This window comes from Zosterops lateralis (assembly GCF_965231275.1).
Source record: "Zosterops lateralis genome assembly, chromosome: 5".
Lineage (NCBI taxonomy): Eukaryota > Metazoa > Chordata > Aves > Passeriformes > Zosteropidae > Zosterops > Zosterops lateralis.
The window spans coordinates 24438665-24452904 of record NC_139766.1 but is presented as its reverse complement, the minus strand read 5'-3'; the positions used below and the strand labels follow the sequence as shown (position 1 = coordinate 24452904).

Genomic DNA, 14240 nt, shown 5'->3' with positions numbered 1-14240 from the left:
AGAAACATGAAATAGTGGCCTTTAATATTTTGGTTTGTGTGTTGTCAACTGATTATCCATGTCAATTTATTTTCTGCTAGAGTTATCTTTAAAAGAAGAACTTAAAACTTTAAAGGAAAAGATACTATAAAACTGCTTGTTTTATATGTTAATAATCACATTTCCAGTTGTTTAGAACTGTTCATTAAACTCTCTAATTTCCTATCTTCCTTTCATGGAGTGTGAATTTACCTCTTTCATAGCATTTTGCTCTGTTGAGGGAGAGTATATGATTGTGTGAAGGTGGATGGAGAAAAAATTCATTCCACTATATATTTCCCCTTTCAAAATATTAAACTGTAGTATTTTGAGTTTAGAACTTGGTTGTTTATATAGATATTCCCAGATTTTGATCTTAAAATGCAGCAAAAGAGGGAATGGCTGGTAAGTTTGCTCTTCAGAAATTAAAGATGATTGCAAAGATTTCTGAATTTTAACTATTAAAATAGAGATCCTTAACTTTGAGGAAGTTCTTATCTGTAGGCAAGTGATACTGTAATTAGTTTCAAATATTCTTCTTAGAACACTTTAAAATTCAGCTATCGATGCAATATTTTGAATACACTACATATATATATTTTTAACTACAGTCTCAAATATTTATTTGATTGCTTTGTTTTTTGGCAGATGGTGGAGCAAGCAACTTTGGATTGAATTTCTTGACTTTTATCATTCTCTTCAATAATCTTATTCCAATCAGCTTGCTGGTTACACTTGAAGTCGTTAAATTTATCCAGGCATATTTCATAAATTGGGTAAATATTATTTTTATAATATGCATTGATTTCTAAAACCAAATGGTTCACAAGTATGTGAAATGATGGATTGCTTGTCTATGTATACATTTTATTCAGACTTTTTCTAAATGCTGTTTATTTATTATTAGCAGAATCTGAGGAGGTAATAATATATTATTTCATTTAGTTATGAATTAATAACTCTTATAGCTGCACCAGAATGATTTTTGGAGCATGTTTGTTGTGATCCACTAATTGTAGAGGAGCAAAGTGAGCTGTCTGTGGATTGCAGACAGAAAGTTCATTTTCGAATAGTCTCCAAAACATGATTAAAATGAAATGAGTTAAAATGTTGACACCAAAAAATTGATACATTTTATTTAACAATAAATGAAAGAGAAGGAAGGAAGTAGAAAAGGGGGGTGGGAGGACAGGAAGAGTGAAAGAGACAGATTAAATAGAAATATATTCACCCCTCTATGTGTCCCAATGACGTATTCTTGGTCCTCTCCATCTGGTCTTTTTGGTCATGAGAGTGGTTCTCCAAAAGGCATAGAATTCAAAGGATTAATATTTAATTAACCAGCCTGGTTTGGTCCACGTGGAAACGTCCAGGGCATGTTTGACACTGTCTCTGGTAAGACTCTGGATCAGTTGCATCATTTTGCATCACATGCAGTGCTCTGAGGCAAGGCCTTAGGAATGAGTCTGAGGAGCACTTTGGGAGTCTTTGATGATTGTGACAACCCCTCAGATGCCCCTCACATGAGCATCCTGTAGATTTGGCTTTCCTGGGGTGGTGAGGGTTTGTTTCACAGCTGAGCCAGTTTGTGTGTTGGAGGATGGGTGTTCACTACCTCTGACCAGAGGTTGCACCACTCACCCAGGGCTCTCCTCCTCCTCCCTTGGTGGTGGGGGCAGTCTGTGCAAACCTGGCAGCAGGAGATAAGATTGAGAGCTAAGGCCTCCCCCAGCCCAAAGCTAGGGAGGGATGATTTTTGGGACAGCTGCTGAGGGCCTGGCCCTCCTGTGGTTGCTCTCCCAGCCTTATCTGTTTCTTCCCAGACCTGAGATGGTTGAACAAAAGTGTCGTTTTATCTTACCTGAAGTTCTCTTAGGCAGCTTAACTCACAGTCCAGGGTTTCACTCAGGGGGCCCATTCAAGGTGGGCTTTGATGGTGCAGCTTTTCACATCAATGTCTAAGCCATGAACCTTTCAGTCTCTGACAGTGTTTTTGTGCTTTTTGCTTTCTCATTATTGACCTTCAGGAATCAGTTTCATTTAGAATGATCAGAAGAATGTGTTTTGCAGTGCTGGGGAGTTTTGCCCAGTTTCATATTTTTTCTTTGGCGTTTTGCTTTGGCATTTTGCCTTCTTTTTTTTTTTTTTATTTTTTTTTCCAAGCACAACCCTAGTTTGATGGAGTGGGGTTTATTGCACAAAGGCTGTGTCTGCTAGTATTACCACTTATGAAATATCTAAAGATCATTTTGGCATCCTTCAATTATTTTTTTTCTTAATGAATTTGTGGGGAATATGAAGAGTTTACTCTGATGTAACAGAGGTGAGAATGAGCTGTTTTCCTTAAAGCCATGTAAACATGTCTTCCATTTTTCCATTTTTTTCCAAATGTAAATTTATCACAGCATTCTGAACACTTTAATCTGATTTCTTGATCAAATGTGTGAAATAGATATGTATGTGTGAGATATGTCATGGAGATATAGATGAGAATGCATGTGAATTAGCAGGTGAAGCATATGTTTTATTTTTAATGCTAAATACTTTCGTGACCAGTCAGCTGGTTTCAATTTCTTAATTTTTTTTTGTGCTGTAAAACAAACTGTTAACAAATTGGAGAATGTAATTCTTCCTTAATTGCCTGTATTTTAAAACAAATATTCAACAAAGACCTATCTTGAATGTGTAGATTGCCACTGTTTATATAAGAAATCAGAAAGGCAGTTTAAACTTCTCTTCCTGCCCCAGTTTCTTCTCATTATGAGGGATTACTTGCCTTTAATTTATCATTATCTGGGACTCTGCACATTTATCTTTAGTAATATTTCTCTTTGTGTGTAGATTATATTTGTATGGAGAAGTTGGTCATCTGTAATCTGTGGCAGTATGTTACCACGTTTGACAATGTCTTAATCTTTTACTGTATTTAAAAATGAACTGTGATGTTTATTTAACAAGTAAGAGGAAAAGAACTCACAGCATGTGAATTGTATCTTACATTTACTGTGTACTCTCAAATTTATCTTCATGTTTTTATCTCAAGATATATCTATCTTGCTCTTTAGAAATGACTGGTTGTGCATAAAATAGAAGTAGGTAAGACTGACTTCTCCCTAAGACTCACAGTGTAGTATTTCTGCTTGTTGCTAAAGTCATTTTAAATGTGTGGGTCAATAGTTTTTCAATAATACTGATCACTAGAAATAATCTGAGCAAAATCACACATGAGAAAATCTTATTTCTTCTGGGGACTCTTGGAAGTGATCTCATAGTGTCTGTGGCTTCCCATGTTGAAATAATCTTATGTATATGTGTTCATGTTTGGTCTTTTCTTCTACACTAAATTTCTCTATTTATGTGCTTGATTTTTTTTAAGAAGTTCTGGAAAACTGAGTTTTAAATATATGTACTTTTTGTTATCTCTAGGACATAGACATGCACTACGAACCTACGGACACTGCTGCAATGGCTCGTACTTCCAATCTAAATGAAGAACTTGGACAGGTAGATAAAAGAATTACTTGTTCTTACTCTGTATTGAAATTATTCATGTGAGGATTTATTTAAAAATATGTATATTCCTGCTTTAGTATTTGCTTATTTCTATTCTTTGTTTTGTCAGATATTTTTAATAATATTTTGCATTATGAGCAAATTAAAACCAGTGTTACATGAACAATCTCTATCAATGTGCATGTGATAATCACAGAGATTGAAGTGTATCAAAGTTACAAAACCCAAGGAATTTTGAGCCTTAAGGCTCTCTGTGGCACAAAATTTAGTCTCGATATATACACTTATTATAATGTGTGTCTTCAGTATGTAATTTTTTTTCATATGCTTTGCATTCATCACAAGAGACAGTATCTTAGATTTGGATCACAGTTCTATACATGTCCTCTTTTCTTGCCACTGAAGACTAGGAGCTGTGAATGGAATGGGGACTCATGGCTGAAGTAAACCCTCGAAATTTGGGCTTTATTCTTTTTTGTCCTTTGAAGTTCTCTTTTAATACTGTAAAATCAGTTCAACTTGTCACAAGACATCAAATACATATGTTGTTCATAATTAGGAAGTATGACATAGTACAAGTGTGCCTGCAGCAGAGGGTGTGCTTCTAGAAGAACTACACGTGGTATTTGCTCTTTCAGTCAGTTATATTTGCAGTCTGGCTTTAAAACCATGCTAAACTTTCTGGTACACTGGTGGTGAGCAACTCTTGCTGTGGAAAATAAATTACATGCTCACTTAATTGAATTGTATTATTAACACAAGTATGTATGTACTTGCATTTCCTAACCTAGAAGCTTTCATAACTTAATTCTTCACTTTATTGCATGAGAATATAAAAGTTGTCTCTGCCTTTCCAAAACCAATAAATAATAACTTGGTTTTAGCCATATAGCAAAGCAGTCCTAGGGACTAATACTTAAGAGAGGTGCCTTTTGGAAAAACTGGTTGAAAGTTAGCATGTTCTATGACTGGTCTACACAGAGTACAGAGCCTTTGCCTGCTGGGTTTAACATGTATGTGCAGAAAAGTTTGTTCTTCCCTGGCTTTGACGGGGAGTACAAGCTCCTCTAGTGGGGAGGAGTCTTTGTTGAACCTTAATTTCCTTCTGTTTCATTTTACATTATCTATTTTTTCTATCTATGCAGCTGCTTTGTTATTCACATTCCCAGACACATTCTTTTTTTTTTTACTTCAGTAGTTTTTGTCTTCATTTCTTGGGACTCTCATCAAATTCTCCTTCACCATCAAGAGCTAGTCAGGCTTCTTGGGATTTCCATTCTCATTTTCTTAACAGAATCTTAGTTTGTGCAGATTTCAGGGAGACTGAAGGACTACTAAAAAGAGCAGGTTTCTTCTTTGAAGTACATGACCATTTCACATAATGAAGAAATTTCCCTCGAGATCTTCAGGTTTTAAGAAAGGCAAAACTTTGGTGTTGGGAAAAAAAAAAGGTTGAATTTTCTTAGCTGCAATTCCCACTTTCCCATTCCGTGTGTGCCCACACACATAAAAAATTATGCAATTTGCAGCATAAACCTGACACAGAAAGATTTCTTCTAACTGCTGATTTGGCTAAGGCATAATTCCTCAGAAACATTTTTACTAATACATAGCTTTATTAGTCCCAGGTATAATGTAATTGATTTCTAATTAAGGATCTTTGGATTTTTTTTTAATTAGAAATAAATTTTAATTAATTGAAGTTTACCTGTGACTCACAGAATTTTTGGTTCATCACAAATGACCTTATTTCTTCATTTATTAACTTTTTTCTTAAGATTAAGTTTAAACAAAACTTAAAAATATCACAGGTTCATGTACTTCAGCTTTTAATTTTAAAATGCTTTATCTAGTAGTTTCTGGAAGAGAAGGGTTTATAATGCTAGGGAAATAGGAGATCTAAAGTAGAAAGGAATGTATTTCTCCTTTTCCTGTAATATGGTATTTCTGAACTGTTGCGCTTTTACTAATACTTTGGCTTTAAGAAGATATTTCTATGTCAAAAAGATCAGTTTAGAAATGCATATAGATACTTTTCTTACCATATTGCTTTCTGTTCAAAGTTTAATATTCTATTGGCAAAGTTATTAGTCTTCACTAGTTTTTTGTGCTTCAACAAAATATAGAATGAGGGATGGTTAAGTACACCACCATGAGCTGAAGAAAGCTTAAGTGTCCTGACATCTGTTGATTGATTTCTTTGGAAATGGGTATGAGGGCTGTGCATCTGCCAGGTTTACATATTGTTTTTGTTGTTGTTTTTTTTCTATAAACTGTGAAAATTGCAGAGCAGGTAAAAAAATAGCTAATATGTTGGTAGTCATGAAATGTACTCAATACGTCACTAACTGCTGATTGTTGTTGTATAATGGATTTTATCATTCATTTAGGTCAAATACATATTTTCTGACAAAACGGGTACCCTGACATGTAATGTCATGCAATTTAAGAAGTGTACAGTAGCAGGAATTGCATATGGGTAGGTATTTTTATATACTTCTTCATCTGTGTGCCTCTGCCTGTCCATATGTACACATGCATTAATACTGTAGTTGAAATATACACCTGAAAATATCTACAACTCATCTTTTTGGGACTTTAAATATTATTTATAAGAGACAGGATCACTTCTGTCATGACATCTCTTTTTGCAAAGAGGAACAAAAATAAAGTTGAGATACCACAGGCTTTCTGCTGTAAGGCAACTTCAATATGCATGTTTTTGCATCATTTACCCTGTTTAGTGTTGTTATAAACAAAAGCCTGAGGGAGGCTTGCAAAAACTTGGTTTGTTATAGTTTATGAAGCTTCAATAGAAAGATCATATTTTTTCAATTTTCATTGCAATCTCGGCACTAGCAAAATAGTTGCAAAATGGGGTTTTTTTGGTAATTTTGTTTTATTAACTAACTACTTTGTTTAACACGTGATCCAATTTTTTAGCATTTGTGATTCTTTCTCCTCTCCTTGTTCTATTTTTCCCTTGCTTCTTGTGCAGCCATTGCCCTGAACCTGAGGATTTTAGTGTTCCTTCAGATGATTGGTAAGCTCTAAAAGTCATTTAGCTTCTGCTGTTTCTTGAAGAGTCAGGTTTAAGAATACTGAGCAATATATTTAGAGATGGAGCTAACTGTTAGATAGTTTAGTGCTCAGAAGTTTTTTTCAGCAGTGAATTCACACAGACTGACCATCTTACACAGTTATGCCATCCAAATTCTGTGGCATTAGGTTGTGTACTCTGGAATAGAATCTTTGATAGGATCCCTGAAATATAGTGCAGTCATCCTACTGACAGTCCTGGTGCAATTCAAAATTACTTATTGGAGAGAAAATTTTGTCTTTTATTACATACCTGGTACTGTGGTAACTTTAATCAAACTTTTCTGCTGTTAGTCAGTAATATGTTAGCAATAATCAATAATATGTTGAGAAAAAAATCCATATTTGAGACTGAAAAATATATAATGTTATTGTTGGTATTTTACTTCCTACAGGTAGTTTTAGAGTATTAGCACTACATAGTTCTTAACTGAGATAAGAGCACCCAAATACACTTGGGACTAACATTAATGTCTTAATGGGGATTCAGGAAAGAAAAGTCCTGGCTTCCTTTCTGCTGTCGTCTACATGAGGCCTTGTGCATGTTCATCATATTTTCTTAAACTAGATATTTGCAATACCATTCAAAGTACACTCAGATACATCAGAAAAATAAGTGTCATTTGTAGTCTTTAAATTATCACTATTTTATTTGTTGAAAGTGACAACAAGACAATGTCACACAAAACTGGAATGTGTTGTCATCTTTTGTTGAAAACATTTGAAGAAAACAAAATCTTTACTAAATTAGTGTTAATAATTCTTTGTTTAGATCGAAACAAAAACAAACCCTTCAAAATTCCTCCTGCAACACATAAAACTGCACACCCCAAAATCTTACCTTGATCTGAATATCATTATTTGATGTAGAAGGAAAATGTTTCTTAAAGATACATAAGTATGCTTAACTGCATACAAGCAATGTCATTAAAACAATGCAGTGCTCACATGAAATTAAGCATTCTTGCTTATAAGCCATTAATGAAAAAAGACTGGCTTTGACTAACTCACATAAATGTCTTTATGAGCATATCTGAAATGGATAAACTGATATCTGAACAGTAGTTAAAAAAAACAAACAAACAAAAAAAAAACCTTTTATAGGCAAAGAATATATTAGAAACACTTATAAAATATGATACTTGAAATTTCTTGGTGTGTATATCTATTGCAATTAATAAAATCTGTTTGTGACAATAAAATTTCTAGCCCTAACATGACTAATACACTAAATCCCAATTTTTATATTTTTTTTTTTAAAGAAAGGATTGTTTTCCACTTTCTTACTACTTACACCTGCAAATATTTTTCCGTATTTTAGCATTGAGAATCTGGAAAATTTATATCAGAAAGCTTTAAGCAAACAAAGCTAAAAGCTTAGACTCTAAACAAATATAATGTGTCTGAAGGTGTTAATATGTGGCACTTCAAGATCTATGTGCTTAGCATTTAAAAAAGAAGTCTTGGTGAAGAAGAATGCTTCAAATTTTTCACTTTAATTATAGTTAGAAAAAGTAGTCCTTGCATGGCTGTACAGGTGAAGTTTTGCATTTTAAATTCCTCTATGATAGCTATTGCAGGACTAAAACAGCTCACTTTTGGTTTTCATAGAGAATCTTTAGACTGCCTTTGATGTATATGGTTTTCTTCAACTTAAATCGCCAAATGTATTTATTCTTTTGTAAGATTATGTAAACTAAAGCAAGATCCAAAGTAAATGAAAAAAATGTCTTTAATTGGATTCACTTTTCAGCACTGTTTTGTCTCACTCCAATTTGAAGTCATCTAGATTGTATTAATACTTGGCTGTAGTCAGCTGCAGTAACAAATCTTCCTAGAATTATCTACGTTTTTGAGCTCTCACATTCAGACAGAATATTTGTGCAGTTTGGGAGATGTTAGTATATGACTTTATTTCTCCAGAACCATCTTCTCCTTGCATCTCTTAAGTCTGTACTTCACCATTGTTATTGTGTCTTCTTTATCTTTCAACTTCATATGTTCCTTTTTTGATCATAAGTAATGGAAAACAAACCCTCTGCATGCAGACTTCTCTGAAGTCTGTACTCATTTGTTTACCTCTTTCCAGACTGGCTTTTCTGCAAACTTTTAGAAACTTATCCCAAAACTGCTAATTTCTTGATGAAATGTGATCTCTTTGGGCATACATATTTTTGGTATCCTTTCTATAATCTCATCCTAGAGATCAGAAGACAAGAAGTCTCAGCCTTATGCTGTGGATATATTTTTTACTTCATCCTTCATTATCTGAATTCAGCAGAGAGACTTTGCTGGATTTAAGCATATTTATATAAACCAAGGTTTCTTTAAATTAAATAAACTTTGGAAATGTGAAACAAGTACCTTTTCAGTTCTTTTTCTCACAATACATAATTGCAGGCTTTATTGTAGCAGCTATAGCCCATAACTTGTGTTTGGATGATTTGTATACAAACTGTTAAAATCATGCTAAGAATGATCTCTTTTTTATTCAATTATTTCCAGGCAAGGCCCACAAAATGGAGAAGAAAAAACATTTAGTGACATTTCGTTACTGGACAATCTTCAAAGCAACCATGTAAGTTATGTAGAAACAATTATCATTGTTTTGTGAGATGATACCATTGCTTCCAGGAATTCGAAAGATTATGTCCTTTGAGGGAAAATAAATCGTGTATTTATACAAAATCAGCATGACCTCATGAATACTTTTGTAATTGTTGCTGATATATGTTCATTAGATCCCACCCTTTTTTTCTCCTCTTCTTTTTTGTTTTGATGCTGTGGTTCAGATGTTACAAGTTTGAAGTAGTCTTGTGTTCTTCTTTCTCTGGATGTTTTACCAGTTCTGCTGTTCAGATGATGTCATGACATGCATTAAAGCTTTCAGGACAAGCCAAGTTAACTTACATCCTGACATGACTTACCTGGCCTTGGACAGGAGTCAGGAGTTAACCATATGCACTGGGTTTATGTGCATGCTTCCATGAGGTTAGATCCTCAGATAATGAGATGCAAGAGGCATTTTGGAGCCTGATTTTGTCCCAAAGAGACAATACATTTCTCAGGAAATTACAAGTTATTGATGATCTGATTAAGAAACAATACCATCATTACCACTTTCTGCTTTTTATTTGTACAAGACATTTTTTTACCTAGTCATAACCAAGACCTACTTTAAACAGTGTAGCTGTTCTCTTTTTGAAAAGCATAAGTAAATTGCTCTTTTCTTACATTTTGTCCTTGCAGGTGGCTAGGTCCAGTTTAACTGACAGACAGTAAAGCATCTTTTTCTTACAAATGGGGCAGTCTTTAACGTTAGACATTTGAGAGCAATTCTAAATTGTGTCTAAAGCAAAGGGGACTCTTATACTTACCTGCACAGCCTTTTTATATTTACAGTGCTAGTAACAGGGAGTGTGGAAAGTTGGAAAGAGGAATCAACTACCACTGCTGTTGTTGAAGTGTACTTGGTGTGCTGATGTTTAAACGTCCTTGATGTACAATTGTTGAATCTTCAATGTTTTCTGGTAGATCTGTAGTATTAAGTATATATAATATGAGCATGCAAGCTATAAAAACAGATTTGTGTGCATCTTAAAAATTCAGGTACACATTCAAAGAGAAGTTTCAACACTGTATTTTACATTTATTTTGAAGTGCTTTGGAAAAAAAATTATAATTCAGCTTTCTGCATACATCTTAGAGGATCTGGGGGCCCTCCATGGAGGTGAATAACAACATGCTCACATTAGTATTTCTTCACTATAGAATTGAATTAGGTTTTTAGAGGTTATTGCATTTTATAGAGTAATTGTAATGTAATTCTTATTCTACTACAAATCTGAAATACTATAAATATGCTACAAGAAACCCTCAGGTGAGGTGGCAGCTGCTTTAAGCTCAGGGAATGTTGGGGTTTCTTTTAAACAGTTGTCTAGGATTCAGTCCATTCATTTTGCAAATGCCAGCTGTCATAATAAGCTTCTTAACTGTATTTGTCAAATCAAATCAACTATTCTACTTATATGTTTATTTTCCCCTCCTTTGGCCAAATAGTTTTAAATTGTTCCAACTTTTTACACTTTGAAGTGCCTGATATGTTGATCTAAATGTCTTCTTTGAAAGCAGTCTGATCTTGCAACATTTTCCATGTGATTTTCATTTGCTACATCTTTCTAAAGGTTCTCAAAAAGTGTTGTTAAGTACAATACTAGACAAAAATAAGAGATTATTTTTTAGTAAAAAAGACAACATCCAAAGAGACTTCTGTGAATAAACAATAATTCTTTCAATACGTCATTCTTACTTACCCTCCCTAAAAAAATATTATTTCAACTGTTCTGTGTTTCTGGTTATCTAATTTTGATTGTTATGGTAGCAAATGTCACTAAATTCTATTTATGTAACAGCAGAAAGAAGTTATCCTACATGCTGAAATTCATGTGCAGGTATTTTTTAAAGAAAAGATGTACCATTCATTAACTTTTTGTGGGATATTATTTGTCTATATCTATTATTACATTTTGGTTGTTTATTGCTTAAATGACTAATTACACTCTAACTTCTTTTTTTTCTTAGCCAACTGCACCTATAATATGTGAGTTCTTGACAATGATGGCAGTGTGTCATACAGCAGTTCCAGAAAGAGAAGGCGATAAAATTATATATCAAGCAGCATCTCCAGGTGAGACTCAAATAACTTGGTGAACATATTCTATCAACTCAACAAGCAAATTTTATTCAGTTTGTTGTTTTTGAAGAATCTTCCAAAATTAAAAAAAAAAAAAAAAAAAACAAACTTATCCCTCAAAACAATTGGTATCATTTAAAATCAGTTTTGTAAAAAGGATTTAGACTTTTTAAATATTTGTTAGAAAGTACATTTGAATGTCCTGTGGATTATGTAAGGGCAAAGAATCAGTAACCATACAGCACTACTCAAGTGTTGTCAGGTTGCTGTGGCATGCTAAAGGCAATGCTCAGAAGTAAATAAAAGTCAAATCAGGAGACAAACTGATGTCCATGCTTATCCTATAAGCGTATTCTGTACATCATAACCATGATACTCTTTTAAAACAGAGACTGTGTAGTCAAAACAGAAATGGTTTTAATAGGATAAAGTTGTGATAAGTTCTGTTAAGGACTGAGAAAAGATTATTATGCAAAAGGTCTATTTCAAGCCTATTGTGGTTCATAGACAGTTTTTGAATTCAGAAAATGATTAAGCAAGGCAGAATGATGAAAATATGCTCAACTCTGCTGAGCTAATGTGTTACAATTTATGATGGGAAAAAAATACCTAAAGTGAAGAGGTTCTTCCTTGACTCCCCAGATTCTAGGTGGCTACTAAATCCTGTCCTACAACAGCTGAAAGACAAGGGCAGAGGTAGTGCCATAAATAAACTGCATTCTGACATCCTGAGACACTGGGAGAGAGCTGATGACTTTTGGAGATGTGATTGCTGGTTTCCTGATTGTAGATAGTGAAGTTACTGTTATTTACAGGAATGACTTACCGCTCTTCTATTCCAAGCCAGAACTTAAACAGAAAGCGTTGTTCAGTGACCTACCGAGAAAGGTGCTAACCTAGGTGCTTTGAAAAGGATGCTCTCATTACTGAGCTGGGAGGTGTGCTCCTTGCAGGGCTTATTTTCTCTGAACTGTACACTCATTTCATCAGTTTTCGCAGGAGAAACAAAGAGTTTGTTCCAGCACCACATTTAATCTTAAAATCCATAAAGGAAAAAGGAAGTGAAAAGTAGAAAACCCTGGACCATGTTGATTAAATCATGATTAGCAGTTTTCTGGTACATTTGTAAAATAACTATTTAACTTGCTGCAGATGAAGGAGCATTGGTCAGAGCAGCCAGGAATCTTAGTTTTGTATTCACTGGAAGGACGCCGGACTCAGTAATCATTGAGTCTGTAAGTACATTGGAGTAACATTTTAATTTACTGTATTTGCTTCTGCTTTAGTTTAAATAATCTGAATAACTGCATTATGATACATTTGTATTGACATATTGTTTGGTTGGTTTGGGTTCTTTTGCTTGGGATTTTTTTTTTTAATTCTTACCTTTCTGGTATTTTTTTTTATTCTTCAGTTGGGGCAGGAAGAGAGATATGAACTGCTAAATGTCCTGGAATTTACAAGGTAAATTTGTACTTGGTGTCTTTTTGTGAAAATACTTAGAGACTTCTCTCATGCATAAGAATTGTCGCATTTTTTAATATTTTTACTGGCAAAGTATGCAGGTTATGTAGCTTGTATCTTTTGTAATTTGTAAACACACTATGGACAAAGCAGAGTACATTATTAAGATTACACTTCCTGGTTTATTATCAGACATTTTCAGAGGCCTTTTTTTTCTTGTTGTCTACATTGGGACTAATATTTTTCACTTTTGCCTTTTCTCAAAGGTTAAAAAAACCCCTTTCATCTCTAAACTTTTTTAAAAACTGTGAAAAATAATATAGGAAAGTACTCAGACTTCTAAATATATTTGTGAAAGCCTTGGCACCATGTGATTCATTAAAAAATACACTTGTTAATTATGGCTTGTTTAAATACTCTAGACTGAGACTCATTATCTTCTGAGCAGCATCACTACAGTGTTGACCAGTTGGTTTACTTGGCATATGAGAATCATATCTTTTGCTTTCAGAAGAAATTTTGTATTAAAGTTCTTGGAGTTATAAATGTACCCATAAGAAATATGGATGCAGTTTCACTTTTTATGTAGAGCTGTTTATATTGTATCTCTGTATGCTGCCTGTGTTCTAAATGTTTGTGGAGGTCTGTTGCTTACTTTGGCACAGGATAAGGAAGAGATTTGCATGTAGAGGAAGTTCCCTTTTTCTTAAAATGATTACTCATAATTGTGCCTGTGGAAATTGTTTTCCTTCCTGTTGTATAATATTTCCCTTGAGATTAGCTAAAAACAAAAGAAAATGAAAAAGAAGAAAAGAAAACAAATCCAGTGCATGAGACAGACTGAAGATGTATAAGTTGTGTGAAATCAGAGTAGTTGCCTATAGATATAGTAATAGCAATAATAATATGAATCAATGAAAGATGCAACAGAATGTAATTTTAATAGTTTTGAATGCCTTTTAATGTCTGTTTGCAATTAATGTTCATTTTACATATTGTAGAGGATGCACATGAATTTTTTAGATTTATGTCATGTTTTCATTTTTTTTTGCAGGCATTGCTTGTATCTTATTTTCTTGTAAGTTAGCAAGTATGTAGTGCAAAGTGCATTGCTGTTAATTTGGTTTCTGTGAAAGTTCATACTGTTTTCCTGGAGAAGGGCTGAAGGATTTGTTTCTGGTTTTGATCTTTGTCTTGATTTCATAGATTTTTTTTTAAACTTCTGCTTAGATCTAAAATTGTAATTTAAAGAGTGATACTTTATGGAGGTGGGAGAATTGCTTTTAAATCTCAGCCTTTGGAGGTGTAAGGTTTTTTGGCAGATGCTGATCCCAGAATTTTATGAAGTATTCAGTTTTTATAGATGTTTTTGTTCATATTCTGCAATAATTTTGCTCTTATTTAGTTGTGCTTGGAATTGACTTGTTGGAAGCACTAGAGGTCACCCGTGTTC

At 33.7% G+C, this 14240-nt stretch overlaps 1 protein-coding gene across 6 annotated transcripts in view; it reads left to right on the top strand.

The window, feature by feature from the left end:
- ATP8A1 (ATPase phospholipid transporting 8A1) overlaps positions 1-14240 on the top strand; it is a 96718-nt gene that overhangs the window by 29391 nt on the left and 53087 nt on the right. For 5 of the 6 annotated variants that reach the window (XM_083861739.1, XM_083861738.1, XM_083861737.1 and 2 more), the window contains 8 exons: positions 667-794; positions 3445-3522; positions 5922-6010; positions 6530-6574; positions 9136-9208; positions 11212-11317; positions 12476-12558; positions 12738-12787. In XM_083861739.1, coding sequence (XP_083717865.1) covers positions 667-794; positions 3445-3522; positions 5922-6010; positions 6530-6574; positions 9136-9208; positions 11212-11317; positions 12476-12558; positions 12738-12787 — 652 coding nt within the window. The remainder of the gene's footprint in view (positions 1-666; positions 795-3444; positions 3523-5921; positions 6011-6529; positions 6575-9135; positions 9209-11211; positions 11318-12475; positions 12559-12737; positions 12788-14240) is intronic. The other variant, XM_083861740.1, reaches the window with a different exon arrangement.